This window comes from Sceloporus undulatus, chromosome 4 (genome assembly GCF_019175285.1).
Source record: "Sceloporus undulatus isolate JIND9_A2432 ecotype Alabama chromosome 4, SceUnd_v1.1, whole genome shotgun sequence".
NCBI lineage: Eukaryota > Metazoa > Chordata > Lepidosauria > Squamata > Phrynosomatidae > Sceloporus > Sceloporus undulatus.
In genome coordinates this window covers 132,552,511-132,573,014 of record NC_056525.1, presented here as the reverse complement: position 1 = coordinate 132,573,014, position 20,504 = coordinate 132,552,511, and the positions used below count along the sequence as shown (strand labels likewise).

General features: G+C 41.3%; 1 protein-coding gene and 1 long non-coding RNA gene across 4 annotated transcripts in view; one reads left to right on the top strand and one right to left on the bottom strand.

The window, feature by feature from the left end:
- The window catches only part of RRBP1 (ribosome binding protein 1), a 53,232-nt gene extending 36,200 nt beyond the window's left edge, over positions 1–17,032 (top strand). For 2 of the 3 annotated variants that reach the window (XM_042462736.1, XM_042462734.1), the window contains 11 exons: positions 1,032–1,124; positions 2,844–2,936; positions 3,623–3,700; positions 4,816–4,878; positions 6,354–6,446; positions 8,181–8,252; positions 8,524–8,619; positions 9,982–10,065; positions 12,673–12,771; positions 12,896–13,039; positions 16,817–17,032. In XM_042462736.1, the coding sequence (XP_042318670.1) occupies positions 1,032–1,124; positions 2,844–2,936; positions 3,623–3,700; positions 4,816–4,878; positions 6,354–6,446; positions 8,181–8,252; positions 8,524–8,619; positions 9,982–10,065; positions 12,673–12,771; positions 12,896–13,039; positions 16,817–16,858 (957 nt within the window). In that variant the 3' untranslated portion in view covers positions 16,859–17,032. The remainder of the gene's footprint in view (positions 1–1,031; positions 1,125–2,843; positions 2,937–3,622; positions 3,701–4,815; positions 4,879–6,353; positions 6,447–8,180; positions 8,253–8,523; positions 8,620–9,981; positions 10,066–12,672; positions 12,772–12,895; positions 13,040–16,816) is intronic. The other variant, XM_042462735.1, reaches the window with a different exon arrangement.
- On the bottom strand, positions 1,011–19,704 carry LOC121928266. The gene is made up of 3 exons (XR_006103471.1): positions 19,296–19,704; positions 17,611–18,031; positions 1,011–1,156 (listed from the first exon to the last, which is right to left on the bottom strand). It is a non-coding gene; the product is annotated as an uncharacterized LOC121928266 (long non-coding RNA).
- Between the last annotated feature and the right edge of the window lie 800 nt (positions 19,705–20,504).

Here is a 20,504-nt window from a genome sequence, read left to right as displayed (position 1 = left end):
AGCCATCCATGACATGGGTGGGGGGGGGGGGGTGGACAGTCATGTCCATGGGTGTCTTTGGGTTCCTGGGCAAAGAAAGGCTTCACCTCTCTACCTCTTCCCGTTTGGAGGGATGGAGAAGAGAAGAAAACTGTTCTCATCTAGTGTCTGTAGGCTTCATTCTGCTTCTTCCTCCTCAGATGTAATCCAGAGCCTCTGAAGGCTAGATTCTAGTAGGCTGGGTTTTGAAGCACCCAGTCCTCCAGACTGTCATTCTTCTGGCAGCAATTCCCCCTTTATCTAGGGCACAGGATTCTGTGCCATCCCCACACTGTTTGGTATCAGACACTGTTGTTCAAAACTAGAAATGGACTTCCAGTCACTTTCTGGGTTTATTACATAGTAATTTATTTAGCCTTTTGAGCAGTCTGTGTTGCCCAAGAGACTTTCAAGGGTAGAAAATTGGCACTGGCCCTGCCAAAATTGTTCTTTCTACAGACAGGGAAGGCATATGTAGTGAAAAGCATGGGCCAACTAGAAAGAATTTAAAAGGGAATAAAGTTAAGATGCTTGGAATTCCAAACGTGAACAAGTGGGATTTTGAAAGAATATATGTGGCCAGTACAGTACAGTAGGAATCTAACATGAACAGTTTTGTTGAAACAAAATGTTGTCTCTGTGTGTTCATTTGTGTGTGTCTGTGTGTGTGCGTGCATGTACACATGTACACAGACACGCAGATATAAAACTAAGTGGTGTTAACAAGGCAAATGCTTAAAAATAAAGTACCGGCAATGCAATGTTCTCATAAAAGTCTTCTAGAGGAAAGTGGGCAAAGAGGGTATCCAGCAAAAATTGTAAGATTGTACATTTTTAAAAGTCATAATTGATAGGGTACAATAAAAGCTATGGGAGTCACTGGATTTACAGTATAACAATTAGGTTTAAAATAAAAATAAGAGTAATAATTTTAAAAATTAACTTTGGGAAATTGATTGAATTGTCACTTTCCTACCAATACTTACCTTTTGGGTGTCATTTATTTCCAACAGGACTTGCAAGAAAAGAACTTGGAAGCCACAGAAACTCTGGTTTCAGAGAGAAAGTCTTGTGAGGAAAAGTTGCTATCCTCAGCCCAAACAAAGGTTAGCTTTTCTGCACATTCCCAACAGTAACACTGTAATTTTTTAAAAAGAATTCTGTAAATTTTGGATAGGTTTATATTTTCTTTAAACTATATTTTATTAACAAATAACAACAACAAAAAACCCACAACAACCAATATATATCAATATGCTAAAACAATATACAAGGTTGACAAGCGATAGGTTTATATTTTCATTGTAAATAATTGTAACTGAGGCAAACAGTCCATTAATGTTACAGAGATATTGCCGTGCCTGCTAAAAACAGGTGTCAGTACCAAGCTTGGTTAGTTGCACAGCAGCCATCTACTCAGCAATGTTGCTCAGGAAAGATTTATGGTTGATAATTATTGCAGTTATTGAGATTTGACACCAAGGTATCCTAAATACATTAGCAAATGGGGAAATTAGTTTTTGCACACTCAAAACTAACATAGTTCTAGACACAGAGAGCCAGACTGGTCCTCTTCTCCATGTAGATAGAGGCTAGCACATGGTCCAGCAAATAAATCCTATCCTATCCTAAATAACCAGTTCACTGTAGACCTCATCCCTGATCACCACTACCACATACCACCGAAGTTTGGTAACACAGTTATAACTAGAAGTGGGAAAAACATTTCCAATTTAGGGGCAACAAGGTTTTGAGATAAAACAGTGTGTGTGGGAGCACCACACTTTGCTTTACAGGAGAATTTTGTTTCCTGGAGAATTCCAGGGATGCAGTTCTCTTCTAAAACCACAGGAAAGGGTTTTTTGTCCCATTCCTGAAATTTAGCAGCGATAGGTGGCATAGAATCATAGAGTTGGAAGAGACCACAAGGACCATCCAGTCCAACCCCCTGCCATGTAGGAACTCACAGTCAAAGCACCCCTGACAGATGGTCATCCAGCCTCTGTTTAAAAACTTCCAAAGAAGGGGACTCTACCACACTTGGAGGGAGTGTGTTCCTCTGTCAAACACCTCTTATGTCAGGAGGTTCTTCCTAATGTTGAGGTGGAATCTCTTTTCCTATAGTTTGAATCCAGCCTCAATATGAGATCCTTTCAAATATTTAAACATGGCTATCATGTCACCCCTTAGCCTCCTCTTTCCCAGAAGAGAAGCATACTCAGCTCCCTAAGCCGCACTGGGTTCTGAGAGACCAGGGGTCCAATCCCTGCTTTGCCATGAACACGCACTGAGTGACATTAGATCAGCAACACTCGACCTTAGTTGAAGATAATGGCAAACATTCTCTGAACAAATCTTGACAAGAAAACTCTGCAATAGCTTCACCTTGAGGTCACTGTAAGTTGAGAATGACTTGAAAGCAGACATAATGCACACAAAAGTAGCAAAGGCTGCACAAAGTATTGGGATGGATTACTTTACCTTGTGGGCCATGGGTTACCTTATCTTGCTCTAGGCAAGATGATGACAAACAACAAAATGAAATATAGGGACAAAATGGAAGCAATCTGATACCTTTCCCAACATTCTGTGTACTTACTGGGGAAATGCTGTCAACTGTGTTGCTCTGGTGAATGTGTCTATGTAGTACACCTGTTATGTTACCTTCTACTTGTCATAGAACTTAAGATTCTTAACATATGGAGAGGCACAAAAATTGGTAGATATCAGTTTAGGTACATTGAGAGTAACTTCAAGGTTCCTGCTAATCAAGAAAAGGTATTAAGCAATTTGTACTCTTTGAAAGTACCTCCTTATTTTATCAGGAAACATTGGAGGAGCACCTTGGAATGGTTCAGACACAAACAAAGAAGATACTCATTTCTCTCTTCCCACAAGTCCTATTAGATGATCAACAGGTGAGTACCATTTTTCATTTTTTGCTTTATCACTGAGATGGGCAGAAAATAGGTCTGGATTTCTGTGTGCTTCAAACAGAGAGGGACACACTGCAGAGCTTGGAGAGCCATACCGTCTTATTTTGGGCTTCCCTGGAGGGTCACTACAACCCAGTGCAGCTGCCCTTTGGGCTGTTGCAACTTTTGAGGTGTCTTGATTTGTGTGTGTGTGTGTGTGTTTACTTCTTTTGTTATTGGTTGTTGGGGGGTGGAAACAGCATTGTGTTTCATCTACATTTGCCAGAATACTCAGGACTGCCCCAGGAGTATTCTGGCCCTGAATTCCACCTGAATCTCCCCTTACCTGCTACTGCAAAATGTCGTGATGACAGGGTCTGGGCATTCTGTAAACAGCCCAGACCCAATTCATGGTTTGGGGGCTTTGCAGTGTGAACAGCACCCAGCCACCTAATGGGGAATTCAGGGTCTATAGATAATGTGGACAAGCCCTTGGTTAATCCAAAGCATTGGGTTTTTTGTTTTTGTTATGGCCCTAGAAGATAGGAGAGTAGTCAAGGAAAAGAGACATTATTATATTTATAAACTCTACATAAACTCTATAAAATATAATTTGGCAAGAACTTGAAACTCCATTAGGAAGAATATGATATGATACAAAGTAGTTTATTGCTTTGTTTACTTCCTAGACATATGATGAATGGTTGGAGAAATTTCAAGAGAAGGCTTACGAATTATTGGAAAAGAAGGATGCCAAAGCAGAGGCTGTGAGTATTCTTAAAAATCAATGTTGGAGAACCACCCATCCTGTCATGCCACTACTCTGCCATGAGGGAAGGCAGCTTTATTGGACGCTCCTGCCTGGAACACTTTAAAGTGGCAGTTCCCAAAAACTTCAGGAAAGGTGAAGGGGTGGCAAAGGAAAGCTGTACTGGGAGTGTTCCTTTAAAGTTCCTGGAACACCTAGTGCTGTGGTGGCAAATCTATGGCATGCATGTCAAAGATGGCACACAAAGCCATTTTTCAAGGCACATAGAGGAGGAGGAACAGGCACACGCCTGTTCCTCCTCTTCCTGGGCATCCCTGGCCTTCAGGAGCCTCCAGAGAGGCAACTGATGGCCTGGAAGGGTGAAGGGGGAGGAGGAAGAACAGGTATGCACATGTTCCTCCTCTTCTTGGCCATTCCTGGCCTTCAACTGCCTCCAAAGAGGCAGCTGAAGGCTGGGGAGGGGTGGGGGAAGAAGAGGAACAGGTGTGTGCCTGTTCCTCTTCTTCTCCCCTCGCCACTCCAGGCCTTTAGCTGTCTCCAGAGAGGCAGCTGAAGGGCCAAGAGGGCAGAGGGAAAAAGTTTCACCCCACAAGTCCCACCCCCCTTAAGTCTCGCCTGCCCGGAGGGCTGAAGTCCTGACCCAGACGTCCCTCTCCCGAAGGTGGAAGTTGCACCCCAGAGGGTGGAAGTTCTGCCCTGGAAGTGCCCCCTGGAAGTCCCACCCCCAGGTAACACCCAGTGCCAAAAAGCCTTTTAGTTTGGGCGCTCGGTCCTTAAAAGTTCACCATCACTGACCTAGTGGAAGCTTAGAGCTAGATGCTGGTGTTATGAAGTTGTTCTTTCACTTGGAAAGACACAGTGGATGGACAATCACTGTATTCAGGATAATTCATTGCTTGACTGGATTGCTTGACACATGGAGTCTGTACTTTTTCCTAAAATGTATTATTTGCATTGACTGACACTATAAGTAGCTCTATCTTATTATGCACGCTGACACCTGTGGCTTGTGTAGGAGTGGGCTTGGTGACCTTTTGATCCTCTTTCAATTCTGTTAATAATTCTGCTCTATGACAGTTCCATTGAAAGGTCATCTGTGAATTTTCCTTTTAGGATACAGCACTTACCACACTACAAACAGAATGTGATCAGTACAGGACCACTCTTGCAGAGACGGTAAGGAAAAATGCATACCAGCCAGATGAAATGAATTTATTGTAACTCTTTCTATAAGATGCACTTTGATGGACCTCCCACATACATTTAGCCTGTTTCCACCTAGCACTGCAACAAGGAATCTGGCTTTACCCAATTCTTTGTCTTCTCCTTGCAAGAGAAAGTGGCGGAGGGGAAGCTTTATCCACTCCATACTTTCCCCATTTGATCTCAAGTGCCAATTGTAGATGTAGTCATGCAATTGGCACATGAGTTGGGAAGCTTTGCATACCCCTCAGTTTCTTCCATGAGTAAAATTTCCTTTATTATCTCCGACAAGTAATAAAAACAAGAGTTCCCCACATTTTGCTGGCCTTTTTAATTGGGAAGGTGAGCTGCATGGTGGGATAGGAAAAATCCCTACTGTTACATTTGATTTCTAATTAGACATAACCTGAGGGAGAGAGTTCCCCTCTCCGTACTGAATGAGCAAGGGGATAGGTTATGCAAACAGGGTGTGATTTGGAGAGGGGCATCCCCTGGTCCCTTTGTGCACCTGATTTGGTACTCACAGGATGAACTTGTTTCAAGGGCCAAAAGAATCCCCTACGCTGACCATGGTGCATGCTTAGTATGGACCTTTGTTGCCAAGCAGTTGTTTAAAGAATGGGAGAAGATGTCATGGGGTACCCTGAGAAAATAATCCTGAAAATGAGTGAGGATGGCTTTTCTCGGAGCTGCTAAAATTTGGTGAAACAGGAAACTTGAATTTTAGAGTTGGAACGTGTCCAACTCCCTATTCAGTGCAGGGTTGGCACAAGGAAGGATAGACACAAAGAAAATATCCTTCTTCCGCCTTCTGTACATCTGCCACCCAGGAAGAGTTTGTGGATTTTATCCTTTGCCAGTTAGCTACTTATAATATGGAATGGTAGCTGCAGTCCTACTCTATGTACCTATTCTTCTGAACAGACAAACGGGAGACTTGGTCCACCGCTCTGGCACTGAGAGTCATCCAGCCCCAAGGTCCAGGTGCAGCTGGCACTAACCACAAGACAGGACACTATCCATATTGCTTAAATAATGTATCTCCGAATGATGTGGCTCTTAACACTAGCGTGTTTGTAGCATTTTGGAGTTTTGAAAGTTTTTACACAGCTTACTAAAAAGCATTTTAATTAATCATTTACATGGTGACATTTATATAATTCCTGTATTTTCTGCATCTGATTAACACCACCCAAGCATGTGAAATCTACCAACTTAAACTTGTGCATCTGATGAAGTAGGCAATAGCTATGAAATCTTATAACTAATTGTCCTACTCAACAATTCCCAACTCCCTCTGCAGTCTAATTTATTACTTTGGGCAAGTGAAGGAAATAATTCAGTGAGGATAGCCCAGCCACGGAGTAAGATAAACTTATCACTAAAGGTCCAGTGTTGCTACTATTACTTTCTCCCACTCCTCATTTGTTTCTCTCTCAAAACTATAGGAAAGGATGCTCAGGGACTTGCAGAAGTGTGTAGAGAAGGAGGAACAAGTGTGGAAAGCAAAGCTGGCTGCATCAGAAGAAGCACTTCAGAAGGTAGTAATGTGTACAAGGAACAATGAATTACAGGGTGGGAAGATAACATAATTGTTTCCAAACACCACATTCTCCTTACCAATCATTGCAATCAGACTCTTTGATCAGACTGCTTGTCGCTTACTGCAAATTGATTGAACTTTGTGTGTGTACATCAGCCTTCAAGTCTCTGGTCAATCTAAGATGATCCCATAAATTTCATAGGATTATCTTATGCAAAGAGTACTCAGAGATGGTTTTGCCAGTTCCATCCCCTGAAATATACCTGTAGCACCTGATATTCATTGGTGGCCTCCCATCCAAGTATTAACTAGGCCTGACATTGCTTTGCTTTCAGGATCAGGTGGTATCTGGTGCCTTTAGGATATTTCGGCCTCTGATTGAACTTTGGCCCTAAGCAGACAGGTAGGTTAGCACTGGCCAAGCCCATACTGTCCAGCTCCAGATCCTGATCCAGATTGGTCAGTGAGCCAGTGTGGTGATGAGTAGGTGTTTAAGAGCCCTCACTATCAGCCATGTACCTGTTACCACTGCATGTCTGTGTCTGCCTCTGCTATCATGTCTGCTGAGAAGACTAGTTGCAGCCCATTAGGGCAGAAATGGGATGCCTGGCTATACTCACAAGGCCAAGTGCACCCATCTGATATCACAGGCTGCGATGGGGGTCTTCTAAGCCAATGCGACAGCGGAGGCAGGTATGGGGCCAACGGAGCTGTTGCCATAGATTTTTGTAGCAACATGTTCTCAGCCTCAGGAGAAGGCAATGGCAGACCTCCTCTCAACAAATCTTGCCAATACAATCCCATGATAGGTTTGCCTTAGGGTTGCCATAAGTCTGAATTGACTTGGAGGCACAACAACAACAACAACTGGTTTTTACTAATTTATTTATTTACTTTCTTTCTGCCATACAGGGCACCAGTGTGTTCTGATTAGAACTACAGGCATGTACAGATAACTATTGGTGCCTTCATAGAATCATAGTGAAATCTGAAACCATACTCACTACTTTGTGATTTTAGCTGGTTCTGATTAAACGTTGTGCTAAAGCTGTTGTTTGTGTGTTTTCCTGTGGCAGAGGTTAGAAAAGTTACTTTTTATGACTACAACTCCCCCAAAGCCCAGCCTGTACTAGCCATTCTGGCTGAGGATTTGGGGGTTGTAGTTCAAACATATAGAGAGGAAGGAGGAGGAGAGAGAGAATGAGGGAGTTCTAAGCTGTGTTGTATACATAAGAAAAGGTAAAATATCCAAGCAGTGATCTGTTGGGGACACCTAGTTTCTTTTAAATGCCTATATAACAGCTGAACACATTTACACATAAAGAAACTAACTTTATACTTTGAAAAAAAGGGAAAAAATAATTTTCAGTGTCCAGTAGAAGTGTCTAAATTGGGTTCGGTTTCTAATATATTTGTGCCAGTAGAACAGCAGCAAGTGCTCAGACATGCTGCTAAACATGTCTTATGCATTCTAAGCTTCTGAAGGGGTATGATGCATTCTGTAGGAATAGCTTTTGTGGAAAGATTGCAGCTTCACGTTCAGATAATAGTTTACTGGTGTTTCAAATGATTATTTATTTTTTTAGTCCAATGAATGGATGAACCATCCAGGATTCTAAATGGTACATGTGAGCTGAGCTCTTTTTCTCTCTCTTTCAAGTACAAATATAAACTATTAATGTTGCACACTAATTCTCTTATTTCTGGTCCTCTGATGTGGGAAATGCTTTAGTCTGAAGACCAAGTGAAATATCTTGAAGATGATGTGGAGAAGTTCAAGACGGAATTCCAGAATATGGAAAAGGTATGGGAGCATTCTGGGATTCAAGATATATAGTATCCGAGTTCAGAACTACCTATTAACTGCCTTACTACTAGTTTATAGAGCAAACCAAAGCATGGCTAAAATGTGGGAAGTTCAAGCCAGCCTTGTTTTAAGAAGAGAAGGGATTTTCCATGGTAGTCAGGATTATATCTGTACCATCAACATGGCATTTATAGGTTGTCAATATAAGAGAGAAGGTCATCTGAAGAGCTTTCTTTCTCCCCACCCCCCTTTTTACTCCTTTAAACAGTTAAAAGAGTACACTTCTCTTTTGGAAGCACAGTTGAAAAATCACATGGCAACTGCTAACTCTGAACACCAGAATTATGCAAAAGAAGTTGAAGTTGTAAGTGTTTGTCTCTTTCGGGAAAAAACAGGGAATGAGGAAAATGGAGGGTTGGGTGTACTGTGTGTAGAATCTGGTGGTTTATTTAAGACACCCCTCTCTGCTTTGAGGGAATTACTCCATTTGGTCTAGTCCCAACGCATGCTGTAAAGTAGGGGTTGGGCAGCTTTTGGAGCCTAGAGGGCCACATAGTGCCATTTTAAGCTCCTTTGGAGTTTTAAAGGGCCAAAAGTGCTCCATTGTAGCAGCCATTTTAGTGACTTGGAAATGATGTATCATTACTTAAGGTAATTTAAGACTGTTGGGCGGGGAGCCCACGTTTGGCCAAAACCAGGGGTTTGGGGTAGGATCTGGGAGTTTGGGGATGGGACCCTCCCACAAGTCCACACACAGTTCACAGGCGGCACAGTTCCACTCCTACTGCAAAGCCAAAGGGTCAACATTTTCAATTAAAGGGCTGTATTGCTTCAGATGAATAGTGTTAGGACTTTATTTCACCAATGACCAGGGCCAGGCACAAAAGTAGATGGTGGCAGATCCATAACAGGACAGCATACTTTCATTAGATCATCTCCTTTCCACACAGCTGCCACAGTTCAAGAATGACCGACAACAGCTATATGAATTGCTTTATTTCTTCATTATTATTTTTATACCATCATATATTCCTATACCTACCATTATCATAAACAGGCAAACTATATTTGTTTCCCATGCATTCACACTGCCACCAACCCCACTCCTCCATTACTTATATCTCTGCCTCTCATCTATGAACTGGAAGACATAATGGTCTCCCAAGTTACTGTGAACCTAACAAAAATCTGGAAGAAGGCTGAGCACTTATATACATGCTATCAGCTCTCTCTCTCACTCTCTCTCTCTTGCATTTCATCAGTTGCATCTACTCTCTGAAGTTCTGATTAGCCTGCAGGTTCTGATCTGTGAATTCCCTCTGGCACATACACAGACATTTCATATTTCTCTTCATCCCACTACCCATGCCTCTATTACACATTTTAGCTGAAACCAATGATAAAGCAGTAGGCTCTTAGGCACAGAAAGCTTACCCCTGCCCAGTCAGTTTTCAGTTTGGCTTGAAGCAGCAAGATTGGGAAGGGGATGATGACATTGGAAGCTTTCATTCACTTAAGTTTTTGGCTTGACTGGAGCATGTCAGGAGCCTGATCTTTCTGAGCACAGGAGCCTACTCCTTTTGTGCTAATACGCAAGAGGGGCTTTTGTTCTTAATTTTCTAATGATCTCAGGTTGACTAGTGTTTGTGTGTGAGTTGAGTGTTTCTCCAGGTGAATTGTGTATGTATAACAAGTTTATGTGATTGTGCCTTTTTCTTTTTTTTAGTTAAGACAAATGTTATCAGAATCCCAAGAAAATCTGGATACAACAAAAACAGAAATACTAAAGCAGAGTCAGGAGCTCACACAGGTAAATGTCTGTGTCATGATGGATGATTTCTAAGTGGTTTGGAGTAATAAAGTAACATAGTTTTTTGTGGGGGTTTTGGGTTATGTGGGGTTATTGTGAAGCCTTCAACAATAAAGTAACACTTTGGAAGTAATGGGTTACCTCTTGGAATACCTTTGGGGCTTCAAGGATATAATAAAATCACATTTGAAAATGACACAGTGATTTTGGTTATTTCTAAAAAGTAAGTACTGTATTGGAGAACAATATTAGAAGTATTTTTGTAGGAAAGCTTATTTATTTATTTATTTATTTCATTTATAGCCTGCTTTTTTCCCAACAAGTGGACTCAAGACGGCTTACCACATATTTTAAAAAAACACAAAATAAAAAGTATACAGAAATATCAATGAAAATTATCAACATAAAAGTTATCTAAAATAATACAATATAACAAATTATAAAGTTAAAACCATTAAAATTAATTAAATCACCATATACAACTCATGAAATAACAGTGCATGTGATTAAAAGCCCATCCTAGTCAGATTCTAAAAGTCCGAAGGAAGAAGGAAGTTCTGAGAGCTATCACTGAGAAGGGTCTTCCCTTGTTTCCACTAAACAAGTATGAAAAGGTGATGGGACAACGGTTTGAAATAAAGAGAAGGTGGTATTTGCATCTTCTTTGTGATCTCCCTGAGGGTGTTCTGCATCTGCGCAGTGCATCTTCAGAACCTTGAAGAACTAGATATACAATACAAGCTTTTTGCCAGTAGCTCCACCCACTCTCCACTTTGTCCCTGGGTTCCCACTCAATTCCCTCAGTTCCTTTTTGTCCATTGCATGAGGATTGAAGGAACTGCACTATGCTAGTTTCACTTTTGTATGGTTTTTCCACTTGATTACTGTTTTTCCAGTGTCTTCATCTTCTTATCTGAGTCCTACAAACTTGGACTGTATTACAGATTATTCTTCTGGTTTGCCTGTCTAAGTTGTTATTTCATGGTTCGGGAGAAACATGGGATCTCCCTCCTGTTTCAAGAGGTGTACCGAGTGTGGGGCGAAATTACCAAGTGGCCATAGTCATGTTGCCTTCTGTGTCTTGATGAGGCACATGATGTTCACTTGTGCCACTACTGTAAGGCTTTCATGCCACAAGCCAATAAGAAACAGGAGTCCCAGCTCAAAGTGTTCTTGTATGACCAAGCTTTAATATCTCCACCACTACGGTATTCATCCCCCACAATATTCTGGCAAACAAACTAGTACAATGTGGGCTAGACAATGCAACTGTGGGGTGGATTTGTAATTGGTTGAATGGCTGAACCCAAAGGGTGCTCAGAAATGGCTTTTTATCCTGGAGAGAAGTGACCAGTGGGGTGCCATAGTGGGGTGGCACAGAGTTCTGTCCTGAGCCCAGTGCTAGTCATCGTTATCAAGAACTTGGATGAAGGAATTGAAGGCACACTTATACATTTTTCTCACTGCATTACAGTGAGTCTTACGTGACTCTATATTGGTGGAGAGGGTTTTTGGGTTCTTATACTATGTCCAGTAAAGTTTGAAATTTGTGAGTTTACTTTTTGACTCCATTGTATTTATTAATATAGTTATTAATTACTGTATTGTTCTACCATAACACTCCCTTCTCCTTTATAAGTAGATTGCTAGTCTCCCAAGTGTGTGAGTGACAGAGACCATAAAGAACAACAGGTTGCATACCTGTAACTGTGGTTCTTCAAGTGGTCGTCTGTGAATTCACACAAACCCACCCATCCTCCCCTCATGTGTCCTGCCTCTTGGTTCAAGGGATGCTGTTATGCGGCATCTTTTGAAACTCAGGGAATTGAGCAGAAACCTAGGGACAAAATGGAGGGTGGTTGGAGCTACCACCAAAACACTTGTATATCTAGTCTAGAAGATTCCAAAGATGCACTGCACAGGCACAGAACACCCCAGTGCATGAGTTCACAGATGACCAATCAAAGAACCATGGTTACAGGTATGCAACCTGTTCTTATACTATTTCCTTGAACAGCAATTGGGGAAAAAATACCCCTCAGAGCTATCTTTCCAATTAATTTGTCCAATCTGTATTGCACACCCACAGCTCTGTCGATAACCTTCCATGCTAGTCAAAATTTCATTTATTTACTTGATAACCAACATAAGTATCCTGGAAAGTCAGCAAGTCTTCTAAAAAAAAAAATCAGGAGAAGGAAGACAGTGATGAAGGGGTGGATTATATAGTATCTCAATCTGTTCCTAATATAACCCTAGATATCTGGTTCTGAACGGAAAACAAACAAGACTACATAAGAGGATCCACATAAGATTTGTGTCTCTACAGTACAAATGCTGTGTGCAGGATACTGACCATCACTCTAATCATTGTTTTCAGTTGGAAGCAGAAAGGGACAATTAACAAAGCACTGGGATAGGCTTACTTGCTTACATACTCACAGTATTATCTTAAAACCGCCAATCATTTTTGTAAAGTATCATATGGAATGTCTTGACATTTTCATCCTATTTAGCTACTATAAAATTCCAGTTCCAAAATGTCTGTTGTGACTTTTTATTTGTGTGGCTGACTAGAACTAACTTTTCCACATTTTGAACTTTTAGGCTAGGGATTTGGTAAGCAGCTTGCAGTCTGAACTGGAGAAGCTAAAATCTGCTGGAAACAATTCTGCCTCTGCAAATGAAGATATTCTCCAGCTTCAGGTAATATCTGTAAAGTTGCATAGCTTTACTGAATTTAGACTCAAGATGCAAGAACTCACTACAGTGTATCCTTGGAAATATTGAGCTGGTGGAGGATGCACATTACTTTTGTTTTCAACTGCAGGAAACACTAGACAAGGAGAAGAAGTTAACAAAGGACTTGGGGTGTGCAGCTACTAAACTAAAAGAGCTTTTGAAGGTCACCCAAGAACAGTTGGCCAAGGAAAGAGAAACAGTGAAGAAGTTACAAGAGCAGCTGCAGCAAAAGGTATGAGCTTTTATTCTGTTTCTGTCCTGGGTTAATAAGACTTGGTCACCCACTACAGCAGGAACTGGTTTCTTTGGCTGAAGGTCTCAGAGGGTAGAATAAACACTGGAGGACATATAGCCCTGCAGCTGGCTAGGGTAAATTACTTTTCTTGCCAATAGGTTTATGATGTATTATGTAGTGGAATGGTGATAGTGAGGAACTCAGTACAGAATCACTTCTTTAAATGGCAACCTATATTTTTACATCATTTAACTTTAGGGCTCTCAGATTGGTTACAAAATCACATTTGAATCCCCCAGATTTGTAATTTTAAATCCAAATTTAAAAGTCATACTGACTGAATACTCAATGTTTGATCTCTTTAGAGTGGAGTGGCGAACTGTGGAAGGCTAGGGAGCTGCACTAGCCCCTCCAGGAAACTTGGAGAACCACATATCTTACCACTCGCTTTCACAAAAACAATTGCCCCCAAACATCCTCTGAGGGACATTTTCATTATGTTTTGGGGCCTTCTTGGACCATGAGAGCATTTACGCTGGGGCACCCTGTCTTCGCCACCACAAAAATGGCCCTGAGGGGTTGCAATCAGTTCGCAGACCATACTTTGCCCTCCCCTGCTTTAGATGATGATGATGATGATGATGATTATTATTATTATTATTATTATTATTATTTATATGCCTCCCAATCACTGGAAATGGTTAAAACTGTGAAGTTATAACTTATATGACTCCCACAAATATACATTTATGTTGTTATCATTAATTGTTGTCAAATCAACAACTTGATGGAATGAGAGATCTTAACCTTGCCATCAACAGCCATGGTAAGGTCCTGGAAACTAACAGTCTATTCACCTATAGTGAATTCGCTATTCACCTCTTTTCCTACTGCCATCCACCTTACCAAGCAGTATTTGTATTTTCTAGTAAGTCATGCCTTCTCATAGAGGTCATTCATACTACCTTTTAACCCGGTTTTGAAATCGATTCTTCCACGTGAAGTTCATATTGGGCCCGATTCTGTCACAATCCATGCCGAGGCTTGCATAAGGAAATGCCCCTTAGCACGGGCTGTCCAGATTCGGGCTAAAATCCATCTTTTCTGAAAAGACTCGGGTTCCGTGAAATATGAACTTGCCCTCGATCATGATTGGGGCAAATTCAGGGAGGGATTAAGGTCAGAGGGCGGGCAGAGGTCAGAGCATTCCCTACCCTCATCGGAGGGGAGGAGGAGGAGGAGGCAAGAGCCGAAGGAAAAAGGGGACTCTGGAGGCAAAAGGTGACAGGAGGCAAAAAGGGGAAATCAGGGTGACTGACGGGGGCTGCAAAGGGGTATCAGAGGGAGGGGGTAGTGGAGAAAGTGATGGAGGAGGAGGAGGAGGAGGAAGGAGCTGTGGGAAGAAGGGAGCCATGGAGGAGGAGGAGGAGGAGGATGAAGGAGCCAGGGCAGCTCCCAGAGGGAGGGGAGGGTCGGAAGGAAAGAGGAGGAGGAGGATTGCCAAGGGAAATTGGGCTGTGGGGCCAAGCCGGAGGAGGGATGTAGGGAAATCAGGCTGTAAAATCAGGCTTTTATTTTTGACAATTTATGTGCATGATTTTTTGGGTGACATGTTTGTGTGCTTGCTTGTGCTTTATTTCCTCTTGCTCCTGGATTATAATAATAATAATAATAATAATAATAATAATTATTATTATTATTATTATTATTATTATTATTATTATTATTAGTGTTATATGAGGATGCTACAGTCAGAATGCCTGGGCTGCATTTCCCTTTTATTCCCAATTGATTCCATGGGTCAGTTGGAACTGACAGGTCACTCTCTCTCAGCCTCAGTGGAAGGCAGTGACAAAGCTCCTCTGAAGAGAATGTAGCAGGAGGAAAGGGGTCAGTTCAGGTCACAGGCAGGGCATGAACGGAGCTCCCACCAGCCACCTTTCCCCTTTTTTATTTTTTAAAATTATTTTTGACAAAATACAGTGGTACCTCGGGTTACGAAATTAATTCGTTCCGCCGCCGCTTTCGTAACCCGAAAAGCCTTCGCAAGCCGAAAACCCATAGGCGCTAATGGGGAAAAGCCGCAATTTCGTGTGAAATAGCGCCGAAAAGCACCAAAATTTTCTTCGTAACCCGAAATAACCTTCGTAACCCGGAACAGTTATTTCCTATGGGATTTTTTCGTATCCCGGAAATTTCGTAACGTGGGTATTTCGTATCCCGGGGTACCACTGTATGCATATTTTTTTTTTTGTTTTGCTTGAGGCAGATAGATAGATAGATAGATAGATAGATCGATCATAGGTAGCTGCTGCTGGTTCACTTTCCCTTTCATTTGCTCGCTCCCAGCAAAGGGGAAATGTTGCAATGGGCAAAACCTGTGAATGGAATGCTACAATTTGAATGTTACATTTGTTGCTCTTGTCAATTTGGCCAATTGGCAAAATGTAGCTCTAGAGGTCTGGCCACTAAAATGAAATCATAAGAAAAATGGAAGCTGTTGAAAGAGAAAGACTTCACAGTCATAATGTCATAATGGAAGAAGCTTTCAAGTGGTCCCTAGAATATTCAAAATGCTTTTCTTTACATATGCAGTGCTTATCTGATTAGGGACATAGCTAGGATTTTAGGAAGGGGGGGGTTCCAGACTAAGTGCCACCATTATAATGGGGCTTGGGTGCAGTGGCGCAGCAGCGCAGCAGCACACACCATTCATTTTTCTAATGGAAGGAGGGGTCCAGACCCCAAGAACCCCTCCCTTGGCTACGTCCCTGATCTGATCTGACCTGGCTTTCATCTCACAGAAACAGGTGTGGTTTCCTCACCCTGTCTCTTTAGACTGTGTTACAGAGAGTCCTTACCATTTGTCAGCTAACCTAGATTCTGTTTAGGATTACCTTTATCAGCTTCTTGGTCACCCACATTATGAGGATGGTTAAACGAGACAGGCCAGATTATCATCAACATTCAACTTGAGCACTTTCAAGTACTGGAATTTCAAGATAGTAACGGGAAATTAACAGTATCTTTTGGTACTATTAAGCTATTTATTGTAAATACAGTGAGCCTACACCATACACGAGCTTCACATCCGCAGCTTTCAGCATACATTGAAGCCGTGGGACAATCTAATAAATGGTGTGCACCCCTTTGGCACGCGCACCGTGCTGCATGCACATGCCCCGTATTTTCAATGGGGTGTGAGCATAAGCGATTTTCCCCTTACGCGGGATGTGTGTGTCTGGAACAAATCCCCCATGTAAGGGAAGGGTGTACTGTACTCATAGATACATAAATATATACTGGGTGATTGAAAAAAGAATGGTGCAAAAGTATAGCTATTATTACTTTTTTTTAGTACCATTACTTTTTTAATCACCCTGAACATTCCCTTTAGCAAGAAATACAAGCATAGCAATGTCTAGACTATTGGCTTCTTTATATGATATTACATTGCATGTAAGACATAATTCATATCATTACTTTACAGGACATGACTATCAGAATGTTACACTTTCATAAGGACTTTCATAAGAACTTAACCTTGATCTCCCTGCATCTGTTTAAAAGGCTTGGTAATAATTAAAACATGTAAGAACATGTAAGAACAACTCAACACATTCTTAAACCATATTCTCCCACATTTGTAACACATGCACCTCCTGTACCTGGGCACTGCAGGAAAAATTAATTGAATGTATTTTGGCATGCTCTGCCATGCTGTTTGAATTAAGACTGTCTAGGTGCAGTAACATAATTTTCATTTTATTACAGGAAGAAAACAATGGCACTGTCAAGGAAGGAACATCTGTTTGACAATTCCAGGACCCAAAATATGCTCTTCACACTACAAAATGCCTTATACAATTCCATACTATGCACGTGTTTACTACAGAAAGCAATAAACAAATAAATGACATGAATGATCATGATCTGCCTTAATTTTTAAAAAAGAAATAAAAGCAAACTTTGCAGGAAACAGTCTATAAATAAGTGTCTATGTGTGTATGTTTATTCTTGATGCAGGGGAAGCACAGATCAAAACAGCATGTGAGCACGCTGTTAACATAATGTTTAGTGCCATGCCTTTCTCACTGAAATGATAGTACTGTAGTATTGGAAGTGTGGTGCCATATGTTGGAGCAAAACCACTTTGTTGTTAATATCATCATGTGGAGGTGAGGTAATAAACAAAACACAACAACCTGGAGAGGCTTGAATATGGGGCTTGAATATAAGTGAAACTTTGTTTATGGGAGGGGATCCACAACGGATCCCTTGCAAAAAAGGAGGGGCGACTATAGACTGCAATCTTAGAAACATGTATCAGAATCTTCCTAGTTTCTGTACTGAAACAAACAATGGCTTCTCTTGGAGACTAAAAGGCACTGTTCAAGGTCTTAGTTTAGACACTCTTATCACCAAATACCACATAAATTGTAGCAAAGAAGATCAAACAACCAGCCAAATACAAAAGGGAAAAGGCAGAGGGAAGAGAAGAAAAAACAACTAAAACAAAACAAAAGTCAAAATGGCAAAACTGAGGAACAGATATGTCATGATCTTACCTCATTGGCTTTCAATACTACCAACTTATGTCTCTGGGATGGGACCTGGAGTTACTCAACATTGGGAGGAATTTCCTGATAGTAAGGGCTGTTCGACAGTGGAACACCCTCGGAGAGTGGTGGAGTCTCCTTCCTTGGAGGTCTTTAAACAGAAGCTGGATGGCCATCTGTCGGGGATGCTTTGATTGAGAGTTCCTGCATGGCAGGGGCTTGGACTGGATGATCCTTGTGGTCTCTTCCAACTCTATGATTCTACTGTTTTACAGTGGCTGTGTTCCTTCCTGGAGAGATGAACCCAGAAGGTGGCACCGACGGACTCCTGCTTGACACTAGCCATTGGTCTGTGGTGTCCCTCAGGGTTCTGTCTTTTCCCCTGTGGATATGAGCAGGACTGCAGTACAGTTCAGCAACATTGCAAGATCTACATAGAAGACAAAAATAACAAACCAACAGGAAGCAGTGGAACTATTTCATGCCAACAAATTACTTCACAGATTTCAATGCTTTTCTGGAAGACACTTACATTATTGTCTACATGTGAAACAAAATACAGTGGTCTTGATTACACGGTATCATAGAGTCTACACATGCATGGTTATTTTCTCTATGAGTGTTAATGAGAATAATGGAAGAGAAATGGTACATCTCCCAGTTAAAAACAGTTTCTTGTCTTGCTGCTAGGGAATGAAACCTGATCAAGTTTTTATGTAACATAAATTTGGTGTTGCTGGTGAAGAGTGATAAGAGGTAGTTCTGACAACAGTTCAGTATCTTTATATAGTAATTTCAGAAATTACTGTCAACTGAAATCAGTTCGCAAACACAACACAAATCAGTTCTCAAGGCCCCATGTGAATTCCAGAGGCCCCTTTTGTATCCCCTGAAGCCCTCCAGCAGTCCCCCTGAATCCTGCCACCATTTTTTTTACTGGTGTGATTTTTGGGGCTACCTTTGCCTAAAAACTCTGAAGAACCCACACCTGCATATGTTAAGCCATGTGAAAACATCTCCACCCAAAACAGATTATGCCCTGAAACCCTCACAACCCCCAAATAGCTCTGTTTGATGACAGGTGCAAAACATCATTCGATACCACCCTACTCAAATTCACTTAACCAAACCCTCCTGAAATTGTGCATATAAAATTAACCTCCAGCTTTCTAAAAATGCAAAACTGCATAGTATCTGCTATCTAGCTACCAAGGAAAATTGATTTCATGTATAGATGGTCATAGATACTGGTTGTTTTTTTTACTGTCAAGCAATTTTTTTTAACAGAGCTACTTAATGTCCACTCCAGGATGGACCTAAAAACTACATGCTATTGGGCCAATAAATATACAGTAGTAATCTTTTTGCAAAATGTACAGATACATAATAGAAAGCATTTAAATGTGGCATAATAAAAACTTCCAGTAACAGGTTTTTTTTTAATTGTCATTAAATAAATTTAAATGGTTATGGGAGAAGGTACACTGTCTATTGAATATCTACGGTAGGGGTTGCCTCATCATCATTAATCACACATTTTTTTATTTTATCTTAATTTTATAAACTCAAAAGTTAATAAGGAGGACGAACCACTGCTGAAGTATTGCACCAAAACATGGCAGACTTTGCAAAGACACAGGTCCAAATGTGCATGGTTACCCATAGGACAAAGCTCAAGGAATGACAATACTTACCCCATCAGAGAGCCATGGCTCTGCACACCATTGGCCTTGCCAGTGTCACATTAAACCTCAGACAGGACCTTCAAAGTGAGGATTCATGTCCAGCGTGTCAGGGTCCCAATTCACATGCTGAGAGACTGATTCTTAATGGCACCTTATTAAATCTTGCAAGTTTGAGTACATGCGCCTTAGTAGCAAATAACGTGTCCTGCCATTACTGGTGAGAACAGAGGTCTTATACAGTTTTATAATTGTATCTATGAGATCAGAGCAAACTGTGATTGGAAGTCTGCATTCTGATACAAACATAGCATAAGCTCACAGATATCGCATGGACACTAACTCGGTGATTGGCTGCTGAAGCTTCGCTTACCACGTCACATATGTTTTTTCTGCTTATGCACAGCGAAACTGAATTACTCTATTGTCTATTCACCCCTCAGAAACATGTTACCTGTTGTAGCTGTACTCCCTTTGTTCCCAGGGAGTTACTTCCTCAAAGAACCTTGGCCTCAAGGCTCAAGTTTCTGTCATTTGGCTATCACCAGAATAGACCCAAACCTGATGTGCCAGCTGCATCAGAATGTACCTGAAGATTATTAGCTCAGAGAAGGGTACTTCTCCAGAATGACACCATATAGTATTCCTATAGGAAATAATTTTGTTGTTAACTGCTTTGATTTATGGCAACCTCCATGAATAGGAGACCTCCAAGTCACCCTATCATCAACGGGCCTGGTCAGATCTTCCAGACTTGGGGCTGTGGCATCCTTGATTGACTCTATGCATCTGAAATGCAGGCTTCCTTCCTTCCTTCTTCCTTCCCAAGGATTATTGTCTTTTCTAGTGAGGGATGTCTTCTTATAATATAACAACAACAACAGTTTATTTCTTACCTGCCTCTCCCGAAACATAACATAAACATAGGATTAAAACAAACATCACACAGATTAAAACATACCACATATAATTAATAGTTTAAATTATGGCCAAAGTATGACAGTCATCTTGGCTACTAGGGAGAAGTCAGGATTGATTTGCTCTATTTAGATTCTAAATTTTAGCAGTCTGAAAGAACATCTCTCTAGGAATCTCCAGGCCCTCCAGTGCAACTCTATGGCCAACATCTGCCAGAGGTTGACCATAGAGTCATGCTGGAGGACCTACAAATCTCTAGAGGAAAGTGTTCTCTCTAGGAACTTCTAGGTTCTCCAGCGCAAC